The 13,973-nt window shown below is 43.4% G+C and overlaps 1 protein-coding gene across 2 annotated transcripts in view; it reads right to left on the bottom strand.

Moving 5' to 3' along the window:
- The window catches only part of CABLES1 (Cdk5 and Abl enzyme substrate 1), a 78,044-nt gene that overhangs the window by 4,129 nt on the left and 59,942 nt on the right, over positions 1–13,973 (bottom strand). For both annotated transcript variants that reach the window (XM_075084830.1, XM_075084829.1), the window contains 4 exons: positions 12,608–12,764; positions 11,727–11,830; positions 1,739–1,845; positions 597–804 (listed from right to left, as the gene is read on the bottom strand). In XM_075084830.1, the coding sequence (XP_074940931.1) occupies positions 597–804; positions 1,739–1,845; positions 11,727–11,830; positions 12,608–12,764 (576 nt within the window). The remainder of the gene's footprint in view (positions 1–596; positions 805–1,738; positions 1,846–11,726; positions 11,831–12,607; positions 12,765–13,973) is intronic.

Raw genomic sequence — 13,973 nt, 5'->3', positions numbered from 1 at the left:
CCAGCTACCTGCCTTAACTTTCTGTAGTGTTAAATCAGACTGGTATCTCGGTGCTTGCAGACGGATTATGGAATAACACTCCCTTCCGTTAACTCTTTCATATGGAGTGGGTGGAAGACCAAACACCTTACTCCACAAAAAAACAGCTGGGTTGAGGTGTTCCAATGGGAACATTTCTTTAGGTTTTCTTGCCCAAAAGCTTAACTTGATGAAAGAAATAGAAACTTGGCAGTCTATTAGACTCCCTCTGAAATTAGTATCTGCATTTACCTCTCAAAGCAGGGCCCTTACTGACACTCCTGAGGACACAGTTAAAAGCAAAGTAAATTTCCTGAGGGTTAACTTTTGACTTGTATTGACAGAAAGGTGGTCAGATACCTCTCAGACCTCAAAGTATCTGAAACCAGGAGCTTCCCATGCCTCTGCAGTAACATTGATCACTGCTACTTCCACGTAAATGTATAACAAAACCCGGTATTTAGCTGGCTGTACAGCTGGAAACCTAGAGGAGAGCGTGACCACTGACACACAGGCTTGCGTAGACCACACACTGGCACTTCATGCAGAAGGAACACTGGAAACCTATGGATACGTACATCTATAAGATGCTTGACTTCATGTTTTCTGAGGTCACTGCCAATTTTGGCTGCTAAAAGAACACAGGCTCCAGCACAAAGCTTTCTGTTCTGCTTGTTCAGCTTCCCCTTGAGAGCGAGCTTCTCAAAGTAGACAAAGGCCATGGCCACTGTGGGCTCTTCAAAACCACATTCTTCTTGAGCAAGCTTGCGCATTTCTCTCTTCAAGCTGAATAAAGAAACCAGACAAGTATGCTGTGAACTGTGTTTTAAAGCATTTCTCATTTCACCTTAAGAGTCATCCTTTCAGAGATTCCTGCTTAGTCAAATGGAGGGGAAATGGAAAACGTAATTTACTGGGCAGATATTTTTATGCCCTGTTTTGGGGACACATTTCACAGTACATTCTGACCTCACCCTTCCCCCTCACCGCCCCCAATAGATACTTGTGTCAAACTATAAAAGCAACTGAAAAGCTTTGACATTTTTAGTAACAATATTTCATCAGAGGTCTTAAGCTGCACATAATTTGTTTAGTAACAACAGCTTGATTGCTTGTGCTCTACATGCAGCTTTGCTGCTGCTTATGGTTGGTCAAATCCAAACCGACAGTCTTTCCATGTACTGCAGTATTTTCTGGTTACAGAGCAACACGACTCAGTATCCTTCTGGCCACATCAGTCAAGTGAAATTATCATTACTTCAGTGAAGGAATTAAGTCTAGCCTGACATACTTGAAACAGTGATGAAACACTACAACTTTGCTGTGAAGCTGACCACTTGTTTTGCTTCTGGGCATGCCCTCTGGACAAGGCACAGAAGTATTTCTCTTTCTTCAGTCTCTTTTCAAGCTAATTGCCATGAGCTTAGAGACCCTGTTGTGTTATTTTTCTGGATATTTTGGTATAGTGCATGCCCAGCTCACTTGCTCATCCCATTAGATGCCACCTTTGACACCCGACTGGTGCATGTTTGGTACATTCTCTTATCTTGTTTACGCAGCCCACTAATCAAAGCAATCATATGACTTATTCTGCATCTCTGCCCATCCCTGTTCCTGGAAGATCAATCAGTGCTGTGCTGCCCCTCATGTACAGCAGTAATTGCACTGAAATGTGAGACAGCTGCATCATGTTGCAGCCTTATCAAGCTTTGCAATGTACCTTCTTATTTTACTGAGGGTTAACTTGATGTGAGGGAACTTCTCCTTAAAGGTCTCATTCATGTCCTTCTTGAGATCTGATGGCTTCACGTAGTCTATGACTGTGGTCTGTAACACATGGTCAAGAGAGAATTGCTCTTTTAGTTTGTAACAGACAAGATCACTCAATTCCTAAAAGCAAGGAATACCGAACAAGTGCTAGTCAGTCCCAATCCTTTCAGTAGAGGGAAAAATCAAGCCTGAATTAAGGCAACAATTTGTTTGTGACTGCTCCATCAGAACAAATGGCCTGAAATCCAAGATGACTGCTCAGCACAAGTCCCGAACAACATACACCTTATTAGGATCCTCCATGTACTGCCAAGAGTGAGTTTAAGCCAAATGTGGGCGGATAAAACCTAGCTGAGAAGTCATTAAACAACAACAACAAGAGAAAATAATCACAGTAACTGATTTGATGACCAGTTTTTGTGTGCATATCTCCATGCAGCTCTGAGACATCAATATGTGTGTTTCTCTGCAAGTTTCTCTGAGTTTCTCTCAAATTGATTCTTCAAAGGAACCTCTGGTACAAATTCTTTACTGCTGTGGCATACATTTGTGATAAAATAGGTAATTCAGCAGAATGCAAGAGAGTAATGCTGTCATAAGTTAGGCAATAAGTGGACAAAAATATTGAGTTAGGACAACATTCAAAGTATACAGTCCATTTCCTTCACGTTGAGCTTGCTATTCCTTTTTTTCGCAACCTAAAGAATTTCCCCACGTAGCAGAGGGTCCTGCTGGCCTGTACTGCAATGCCAGCGCTTGCACCTACCTCTCTCGTTCCTTCAATATTCACTCAGGAAGCATTTTACTCAAATCCTCTGTTACCATTCACCTGGCCAAAATCTGTCAGCTGAACAACAAACCAACCTTCATTTAGGGGGTGTGCCAATTCTCTTCCTGGCTTTGGCTGATCTCTCCCTTGGACAGCAGCAGAGGAGAGCCCCAGCTTGGTCAGCCAGGGGACAACCTGGTCCACAGGCACCGAGCTCCTGGCCAGCTTCAAGCACGGGCAGTGGGAGAGAGCAGTCTGCAGTGCAGTGCATTGTCCTTCCAGTAAAATATTTTTTTCCCTTCTAATTTCTGTTTATGATTAACCCATATTTTGGCAAAGAGCTGTTAACGCTAAACAAGACATGGAAAGAGGCATGCGAAACACTTGTCGCATGTTATGCCTTTATAGGAGATGGAGCCTCGCTGTATTATATCTTCATGGGAATCTGACTCAGTCAAAAAGACTGCACATACTTGCAGATTTTTCTTCAATAATTAAAATAGTAGATGGAAGGGCTTGGGGAGGAGAGAGTGTAATGGCTCTAGAGAGCAATCAGACAACTCTTGTTATCCGATCATGTTCTTGTCTGGATCCAAAATGAGCATGAAGGGGGTAAAACACACCTACCGTTTCATGCACTTTATTTAGGAGATATGGTATTGAAATAATGGATGATTATAGGAATTTATATGAAAGCAGGGCATGTGTTTCCCCTGAATAGCGCACAGCAGTATTTGAGGTAAACATACTGAAATAGAGAGGAAAAAAAACTTCTTGCCATGGGGTGTTGTTACAGTCATACACACGTTTTAAAATGTGGGCCATTCTGCTATCTGATTTGCAGAGTGAGAAGCATCATCTACCCAGATAAATTGCTCCCCACTATATTCTGGCAGGTAATTCTGCCAGGCACGTCACGCACAACAGTTGCCCGCCGTCTTCTTAAGTATAAATGCTTGTGAGCCCCCCCTCCAACACACTGACATGTTAGGCACCACTCCAGATTTTGCTCAGTAAAGGGGACAACTTATTGAGAAAATTCAGTCCTATTACGGAAAGCTGCCAGTTATAAGAAGTCATCAAAAAGGAGAAAGTCACATCAAGCCTCTTCAGCCATCCCTGCTGCCCTGCATGTGTATGGATGAGCTCCAGCGCAGGTCTGGGCAGACACTGCTGTGCCATTGAAGTTAAAAATTCATATGCTGTCTTGATGCTGAGGCAGGCAACACACTACCACACCTGAAAAAAATGAAAAGAAGATAGGAAGGAGGAACCTTGCCCTACCCAGGGTCAGAGGGAAAGGTTTCAACTCAGTTGTTTGGGTCTGCCTGGCTTTCATCTTGCTGAGGTTGGAAGGACGTATGCACCCACCCATGCGGTCATGGCTCTTTGTCACAGACAGCTTCTCATGTGCTTTCTCACCTGCCAAAGCTCAGCCCTCTGAAGCAGAAGAATGAAGCTCTTACCAATTACTCCTCTCCTTTCTTTCCCTGGGATGTTGCTGCCTGCCTGCCCACTCCTTGGGTTTGTTGCCAGAGGATCATCAGCAAGTTGGGTGCTCCTGACACACAGATACGCTGGGAGTTTTATGTGTTACTAAGAGAGTTCCTCTTAGTACTGCTGTAAGAGGACTATTGAAAAAGCCACATAACATAATTTAGACCAGTGCCATCTGCTACGCGAAGCACAGAAGCATCGGTCCACACTGCTCTTGCAGAGTCCAGAGACACTGAGCTATTACCCGCTATGAAATCCAAAGATGATTTTAGTTACTATCAGCATTTTTTGGTTGTCTTGGACAATCCTAGAAAGAGTGAGCTCAGTGCTACTGTGCAAAGCTACATGACACCTTATTTCATGCTTCACTGCAAACCTAACTGCCTGTTGTTTGCTCTCCATTACCACGGAGCTCCTTAGTTTTATCTTAATTATCTCCCTCAAAGTGATCATGGGTTTTTCTGGCAGGCTTGCATTTGGCTCTCCCCAGGTAATCATCTTCCCTTGCACAGAGGAGGATTCAGTCACGCACGAACCTCGCCTGCACAACAGAAACCACTTCACTGCAGAAAGGGCATGGCAGCAGAGGGAGGGCCCAACCATCCTCCGGACTCAGCTGCACAGAAATGATGCCAGACAGCAAGTTTTAGTTGCTTTCACCTCTGAAAAGTAGGTGCCAGCATGACCCCAGCTATGGGGGCGACTGCACAGAAGGGGAGTGAGCCCTGGGCTCTGCCATGCAGCAGCAGCAGCCCCCCGGGGTGCACCTTTCCCCATGGCCTCTCTGCAGGCACCGTCTGTTTTACCTGGGACTCCTCCAGCCCATGGGACATTTGCCAGAATTCAGCTAAATTCTCTTTAGAAGGGGAAAAGCTCTTTTTCAAGATTTTATTTCAAGCAAAGCACTCAAGAGGCTTGAGAATAATCAGACAGCTTAAAACGGAAAATGTTAAGGAGGTATGGCTATTTTTAAATGGAGAGATTTATCAGTTTTGTCCTGTTGATAAGAATCTCCCCCTGCAACTCTGTATACTGCTGCTTCCTGCAAGACAACAGTCTCTACGATATAAATCACAATAATGAAATCCAGATGAAAGCTGGTGTGTGCTGGTTTTGATTCATGTAACAGGATAACGGCAGCATGTTTGAACACACTGGCTCTAAGGCAGCTGTCTCATCTTGTCAGTGCCACGCTGGGGAGCTCAGCTAACTGCCCTTACTCTCAAGAAAAGGAATTGTGCAACTATTTTTTTTCCCCCCTTGATTTTCTTTCATAGCTGCTGTGGAAGCCCAGTTTTCTCTGAGCAGTGGGATGCTGTGTGCCCAGCTGGTACCTACAGAAATGCATGCATGTGGGACCCTGCCCACCAGAGATGCAGGCAGCAAAAAACCCCCCAGAATATCTGTTGACAGGTAATTTAAAAGCAATGCTGAATTAGAGTCTGTTGAGTGATCAAATCAGTTACCCTTCCTGTTTCTGACCAGGCACCTGAGCACCCCTCTTGCTGTCATGCCATGGCTTGGGCACAGCACCCACGAGGCTACACAGAAATTCCAGTCCCCAACCCTGCTCCTGCATCCTGTGAATGGGTCGGCACCGAGCAGCAGGCCCCGCCGCTGCCCCTGCCTGCAAGGGATGGAGTGGAGGAAACCTCTGGGGTGATCCAGTGACCCACACGGACCAGCTGGGATCAGACACGGGAGCACTCCGACCCATCATCATCCTTCACTGCCTGCTCTCTGCTCAGCATTTACGCTTTTCTCTTCTCTGTTTCAGGCCATTTCATTGTGCTTGAGCTGCCTGCGAGTCCCACGCAAAGCCACTATGTTGAGGAGAAAATGCCACTGTAAACGGCATGGATTTTTGTCTGTCTGGAACAATTCTTGTATCACCCGTGTAGGAGCACTGTTCAACACCGATGCACCGAATTTTATGAAGGATTTGCAATTTTTTTCCCTAAAAGGAGCACAGCGTTTTTCTATCCAAACTTGCTTTCTTATACATAATGATATCCCCTACCAGGCAGGCACCCTGCACGCCCAGAGCTGTCAGACACACGAGCAAGGCACTGGGAACTACCTAACTGTCTCTCTCATAGTCTAATCTTGAATGTTTGTAACTTCTGTCATCCAGAAACATCTGTCTTGTTTCTCACAGCTTATTTGCACAAAACACATTTCACTTCGGTATTCAGCAATACTCCTTTGTGAGCTCTGGTCACATTCTCTGTATACAAATCTCTGTATGTGTATTTTAGTTTGGCGATGGAAATTGCACAAGACAAATGAGAGCCTTGATATATAGTAGCTAACATATGCCTGGACAGCATGATGAATGCTTCGGCCTAAGTCTGTCCTCTGCACCCTTTTTGCATGGCCGTCAGTTTTGAACTTGGAGGTTAGCTTGTGTGTTATTTGCAAGCGTTTTCAAGCAGCTGCTTTCTCATAGGAAAGCTGTCTATATAGTTTCATAAATACAGGAGGAGGGAGGATGCCTGAAATGGTTGGAAAGACTGGTAAGATGAAATATTGTTGAAATAAATCCTACTTTGGCATGCTACCAGTAAAAGATGATCTAGCCTTGGACGCCTCTATCTCCCTCTTAAGAATAAAATCAGAATAAAATAGGTGAATGAAATGAAAGGTATATGATAGGCTCTCTTCAGCTGTCGTTACCGCTGACAAATATGCTTCACAGGGAGCAGACAAAAGACCGATACCTTTAACAGACTTTTGGTAGGTCAATGGTACGTTCTCAATCCCATAACAAATGAAAAGAAGTCAATGACTCTGCACTGCCTGGCTATCTCAATGCACACCATAGGTGACCAACTGTGTAGCTATAAGCTGTGACTAACCTGATGCATATACTTACGGCTGAAGATGCATATACAGGGGAAGCCCGGCTAGAGCAGAGGCTCAAAACAGTCATGGAAAATGGGAGAGATTCCTTAACATTAAAAAACCACCAAAAAAAAGGGAAAAGGAATACTAAAAGATGTTTCCATTGTTAGAAAGTTATTAATATCAAGGATTTTAAACTGAATGATTTAGATTTTCACAAAGCAAATAATCGCAAAACTGCCTCTTTAAATTAAAGTACATGGAATGATGCCAGTTTATTTTATACAGTTAATGCACTGAAATAATTCTGAATTAATACTGTGTGTAATTTTTACAAAATATGTGTTTATTGGAGTCTTAGACAAATATAGCATTGAATGCATAGAGCACAGGGTTTAAATTTGACTATATATACCACCACTGTGATCCTCTGCTCCCTGAGATTTTGGATACAAGGTCAGCAGCTGATAAAAAAGCCGTCTGGAGATGCTTAATTTACAACTACGGAAGCGGCTTGAAGAATAGGGTGACAGCACCGAAGGACATTGGCTGTAGTGGAGTACTGACCTTGATGCTCCGTGTGAAAGACAGAATGGGGGAGCAAGAGACCGGATACACTATACCATCATGCAGGGCTTTTGTTAGACTCAACAGCCAGGGCAGCAAGCAGTTCTAATTTTAAAATCACATTGGAGGACTAATATTTAATAATGCAGCCTGGTGGTGCTCAACACTAGCCCTGGCAAACACAGGCTGACAGTCAGCCCGCTGCAAGAGCACTGCAGACTTTTGCGACGTGCTTTTTCATTAGTGGTGTAGAGATGCCAATTCATTTCGACATAATTAAACCAATGCACTGAAACAGTAGTTAAGTACCCAAACCAATTTCCAAGTGTATCCCTTGGGCATGGATAGATGGACATTGCAGGGATATTACTACAGAAGGGTCGCTCAAAGTCAAGGTACTACTGATCTGAGCTTTTCTTCTTTTGCTGCAAGTTTTGGCAGCGCACAGCAGCTAGCTAACATGCTCTTGTGTTTCTGTGTTACCAACAAAAGCCGGACTGCGGGGTCAGCCTCACGCCTGTTGCAGAGTGAGTTTTCTCCTTCTGCACGGAAGGAGTTTGTTTCTGCTGGCAACAATGCAGGGGGGCCAGGGAGGCATTGACAAGTTTGGAGGTACCGTGGTCAGCGTGAGACTTGAGCACAGAAATTACTGCTCTGTCTGGTAGATAAAGTTCCCATTCTAGAGAGATTTAAGAATCTGCAAGAATTCCTGTTTTACCAGTATCAGCCAGGAAGACATCTGTTAACCGTGACATGATGTTTCCCTCCTCCCCCACCCCCTCGCATTAAATTCTTCTACCTCTTACTGTTTATATTGCAGTAGAGACTGTAGACTCTCCTACAAAACCAACAGAAAGGAAAATAATTTCTCTGGGGTAGACCAGAATTTAAATATGACTAATACAATTAATAGAAGCCTTAAGAGTTTGTGTTAGGCAAGTATTGAAGCTGCTTTTTCAGAATCATCCCCTGATGGGCTGTTTGTGGGTATTACTTTTAGAAATGCGTCAGGGAAGTGTATACCCTTTCAAGTTAGGAACTTTGCTATAAAAAAGACCAAACCGAAAGCACTTCTTCCCCACAACTATCTTCAAGAAGGAAGCTCAGCTACTCCTTGAAAACAGCTGAGGACTTGCAGTTAAAAATGCTCCGAAAGTCAGGACTAATTCAGCCCAGGAAAGTTACAAGACTATAAAGTCAATGTCAGTGATGACAAACTCAGGCTCCACAAAAATGGAGGGGACTGCATGTCGCATTGGGTTGAATGCTAACTGCACTTATTTCAGAGTAAAATCCAAGCAGGACCACACATTTGGCCTGTCCTATGCCTCAGGATAAAGCCTGCAGTGTTTACTGATGCCGCATCCACGCAGACCTCAAGGGAGTTTTACCAGCAGAGAAATCCTGGCCTGCAAAGCACGAGCCGGGCTCCCAGGAGTACGGTGCATGCAGTCCTATTCCGCAGTCAGCGCCGCAGCCCAGCATCCAGCCTCGCTCACCCACACCGCCACGTGTTCGCATTCCTCTCGCTCACCTTCCCCCCATTAATTGCTCTGACATCCACAAGGGGCGGGGGGAAACATCTACAAGCTTGCAGCTGCCAAGCATTAATGCTAAACACTGGCCAAGTAACAAAACTTTAATTACAAGCTGCAGTTCTCCACACACAACAAAATGTTCGGTGCTGACATCAGAGCTGCTCTCAGCTGCTCCGGCACTTGCAAGAGGCAGTAATTAGAGCTATATTCCGCTCAGGACCAGCGACTGGTTTCAATCTGTGTACAACAGCTCTACGGCTCTGTGGTCATTTGGCAGAGGTCTCTCAATACCACGATGGCTGTGCACGGTCAGGAAAAAACCACAGGTTTCTCGCTGGCCTTAGATTGCAGTTTGCTTTAATTGCAGCATATGCCGATTTTTATATTTGGGGAAGAAAATTATTTGAAATTACAGCCCATTATGCTCCTGTTCACACTGATGTGAACTGCTGGGAGGGGGAACGCCAGCTGAGTCTGGAAAGTCTAATATGGATGCCAGTAAAGTTTCCTACGTAGCCAATATGGTCCTATATTCACCAGCTCAATGCACAAGCCCAGTTTACCCACAGCCCAAGTTTCAAAATCATATTTAAACTGCAAGCTCCCTGGACGCTGACACCACCTCTTCTCCCTTCTTGTGGCTGAAGGAAGCACCAGCCCCTTGTGAGATCTCTCAGCTGAGCCCTGAAGAACCACCACCCACTCTTCGGTTTCTTGCAAAGCTGTGCAGTTGCTGTGTGGTATCACAGCTATGTTGCTTTGACCAGGGGCAGGTGAAAACACTTAGACCTTGGACAAGACAGCCCTTGGCATGTGCCAGTTATTCCCACCAACAAAATAATCACAGCACTTAATGTCTTTCAGCCCTTTCTTAGGTTAGTGCCTGCCTTCAGAAAGGGAGAGGCGAGTGCTGCACACCCTCAGGCAGTGCTGAAGAAGTGATGACCGGAAGGCAAATTCAGGAGAAAAAAACCCAAAATGTGAAAGAAGGCATTTTTCCAGACACAGCAGTAAATAACCCCTAGAGATAATGAAAAAGCAGGGAGACCCCTGTCAATGCAGATATACTCTAGACAAACAATGACCTTGACTTTAACAATTGCTCTTGAAGCCCATTTTTCACCTCTGAAGCATCTAATCATGCCTCTGTCACAGTGGAAATCCCCAGTCAGCTCCTTATCACAATAAAAGTATCTTAAAATGCTGTGGTTAACCAGCATATGGAAAAGAAGGGCATTGAACTGCCGCTCCTGGGCCTCAGAGACCTCCCCTGAGGACACTATCTTGGCTGTCCTATTTTGACTTGCCCAACAATGTCCATCTTAGCATCAAGTTGAAAAGGGATCAAAGACCTCAGGTCATCCTAGAGGACTCATATTGCCGGGCTCACATTCGCAGACATGGGAAGGAAACACACGGAAACACAACCGTGACTGCTAAAGCTATGTTCACTTTGGATGCCAGTTCACATCTTTCTGTTTGAGGGAAGAGAGCTCCCTGTCCATGACAATAACCAGATCAAAACCTAACAAATATTTTCCCAACCAGATGTAGCTGCCATAAAAGGCTGATACTTTACGGGTTGGCAGCCAAGTAATAACTTGCCAGCCCTAAAAGTAAAACTGGATGAAAGTACGCAGAGGACATACTGGACTTTCCACTTGAAAATTCAGCACAAACACAGCCTCAGAGCTCAACTAATCCTTTCTGTGCAACAGGCAGAACACTCCTGCCAGCAAGGAGATAAGCTTCAGTCTACATGGAACATGCAAAATCCATTTGTTTTGAACAAGGAAAACCCAGGAGCCCTATAATCAAGTGAAGACCAGCGTGGGGGGCAGAAAAGAACCTACAGAGACTGTATCTTTACATATATTAGTAGTTTCTTAAATCATATCTCTGTTCCAAGTTAAGTGAGGACATGGACGACACTCTAGACCTCAGTGTTTCAAATCCTATCCTATTTGCATATAGACAAGAGTATCAGGTCACCACTTTGGATGTGTAATTCAGACAGATACACGCTCACATGCATACTAGGGCACTGCATCTTGCAACAGTCCTGCCAAAATAGCACACCAAAGTCTACCGACCTGGTGCAACTGAAAAAAGGCTACAGAAGTCTCTCACCACAAAAAACATCGAGGTAGAGCACAGATCAAGGAACAGCTATGCATCTGTATTCTTATGGGTTTGGATACAGTGAAAAATAAACATATACAGGCTCTGCTCATAATTGCTGCAATTAAACAAAGGACTATCCCAGGGTGAAATAAATACCTGGGAAACAAAGGCTCTACTAGACACCGAAGCACAGTTCCAAGGAGTCAAGGATAAGCATCAAAACACAATGCAGCTTCATGACTTCAGAAAAACCCTAATGGGCATCCTCCTATTCTGTAATAGGTGCCAATTAGAGGAAGTATACATTTTCCTCTGAACGCAAGAGAATGAACACATTGTTCAAACAAGCCTTTCATCTAAAGCATTTGTGAAATACAGTGGTAATAAAAGCATTTACTTTTGTAATACCTCCACGAGTTTGTTTTTACATGTCGTGGTAAGTAACTGTCATTTAGAACAAAGCATTCCAAACAGCTGTTATTAATAGATTAAAAATAATAATAATAATCTTCTCAAAATATGGCCAAATGTAACCTCAACCTTCAAAATATTGTTACCAAAATTTATCTGTGCTACACCTAATTTTGCATATCACTTACCATATACGAAGGAAATATTAAAACCCGCTTATGTTTGCCACACGGCCATTGAGGATCATCTAAAAGATTTGGGTCATATTCAACAAAGTCTCCCAGGTCACTACCTATAAAACAATGGTAAATATAAGAAAGGAATTCGTTACATCAAGAAATCTCTGGACTTAACAGAAGGGGCAAACGAGTTCAGAGGCAATGCAGAAGATGATCTTCATGCAAGATTTCTGAAAGAGTTGAAAGATTTCTCTAAATCTTGAAAACTATACTAATACAATTTGCAAAGATATAGACAACCTACAGCTTATGAATTACCTGGTAAATGTGAATTTAGGGCTTAGAGAACTGCAGAATTATATAAAGCTCCACAATAACTTTTATCCCAGCAACAAGCTTTCATCTGTTTATGCAGACGTTTTGATTTGTTTCATTTAACGTGCCAAAATATCTTAAGCATATAGTGCTTTGGCTTATGTTTTGTGCCTGGTTTTGTAAACAAAGCCCTTTCCAGCTTAATAAAGGTCACAAGTATGATTTACACCTTCTGACTACTGTGCTGACCCCGTAAATTTTCCATAGCAAAGGAAGGTAACGAGGAGCCTGATGCGGGAGGAACAAACAATGCCGGTGACAGGAGGAGGCACGCCGAGTGCCATCAGGGGCTGTCAGTATGACCAGCAGTATTGTTTACTTAACTTTCCATCATCCGTAAGCCAGCTTTGCTAAACAAACAAGGAATGAGCTCTGTTTAACCCACAAAGTGAGACCAAATTCTGCTTGATTTAATCAAAAAAGGGGGCTAAGACATGACATCTGTCCGTTGTTCACAATAAGTGCCTATCACCAGGCTATGCAAGGATATTAAAACAAGTTTCGTGAGAAGTTACCTGCATCAATGCTCCCCTGGGTGCTGTTAGCTCTTGCCAAAGAAAGGCTACGATGGCTTGCATTGCGAAATTGGGAGAAGGATGAAGTGGAGTCTATCGTGTTTCTCCGAGTTCCCAGAGCATTGGTGGGAAATAGGAACTGTGTATAAGAAACCGTCTAAAAAGAAGGTCAGAACAGACAGGCAGTTACTATCAGCCCAGCGCAGCCGCAGCGGGGTTGCATTTGGTGCATCCCAATTGGAAGCAAGGGAAGCCAAATTAACAAAGGATTTTCTGGATTTAATATTTAGGCACAGATGAATAAACACCAGTCACCTACATTTGCTTCAGTGCAGTCAGTTTATCCATGCAAAAAAAGCTTTTGCAAAGGCACTAATTCTTCAACAAAGCAAAACCAATAACACATACACACAAGCTCTAATACACTGGATTTACAAAATCCTATTCAAGGGTCAAATTTAAAAATATGTCAATTTGGTTGGGTTTCTTTCAGTGGGCCTTCTCTGTGCTACAAAGCAGATTTCATCTGCTTCTTTACTGATACTGAAACTGCATCATCTATATGGGTCTCTCAGCACAGAGCTGCCAGAGGCAAACCACTTCAATGTTGCTGAACTTAAGCACTTTCTCTGGTATTTTTCTCCTTTAGGATTTTGTCTGGCAGAGTCTTATTGGCACCGTAAGTTTACAGCAATGGTTGGGGGAGATAATTTACTACCTCCCAACATGGACGAAGTGTGAATGAATAACTTGTGACAAAATTATTTTTAGAGTGTTCTGATTCTCTGCTTGTACCCTTGGCCAGGAATAGGCTACGCCTTGCTTCTCATAGGTTTATTTTCCAAAACCAACGTTAGATTGAAGAAAAAAAAAAGAGTCTCAGACTCTAGACTGGTTTACGAGGAGGTCAGAACAGGTATCAAATAAAACATGTAGGCTTTCATTTATTTATAAGCAGACAGACTGTCCTCAGGAATTTACAGCCTGTGGTCTGGCCTGACACCTGGTTAGGTGAGCACACCATGTGTAGCAGCATTGACCTACACCTTTAAATCCATATGTGACAGCAGACTGGGTAAACTGAACTGTAAAAAGTAAATCAGGCTATCAGCAAGAAGTGTTTTCATTTATGATTAAAATTGTCTCTGCTCTATATATTTGTTTAAAACGCATCACCTTCTCTAAAGATTCATAATTCCTTATTCTATTCAAGTGAATGAACTTTTGAATTTTGAAATACTCATCAGATTTGTACTACTCTCTTCCTGCTCTTTGGAAAAATATACTGTTAAGCCAAATTTATTTTATTAAATAAAACTGAGAGCAAACAGAACTACAGCTTACAAGTCTCACCAGAAATTATTTC

The sequence above is a fragment of the Phalacrocorax aristotelis genome, chromosome 2, assembly GCF_949628215.1.
Source record: "Phalacrocorax aristotelis chromosome 2, bGulAri2.1, whole genome shotgun sequence".
Lineage (NCBI taxonomy): Eukaryota > Metazoa > Chordata > Aves > Suliformes > Phalacrocoracidae > Phalacrocorax > Phalacrocorax aristotelis.
This window is presented reverse-complemented; position numbering and strand designations above follow the sequence as displayed.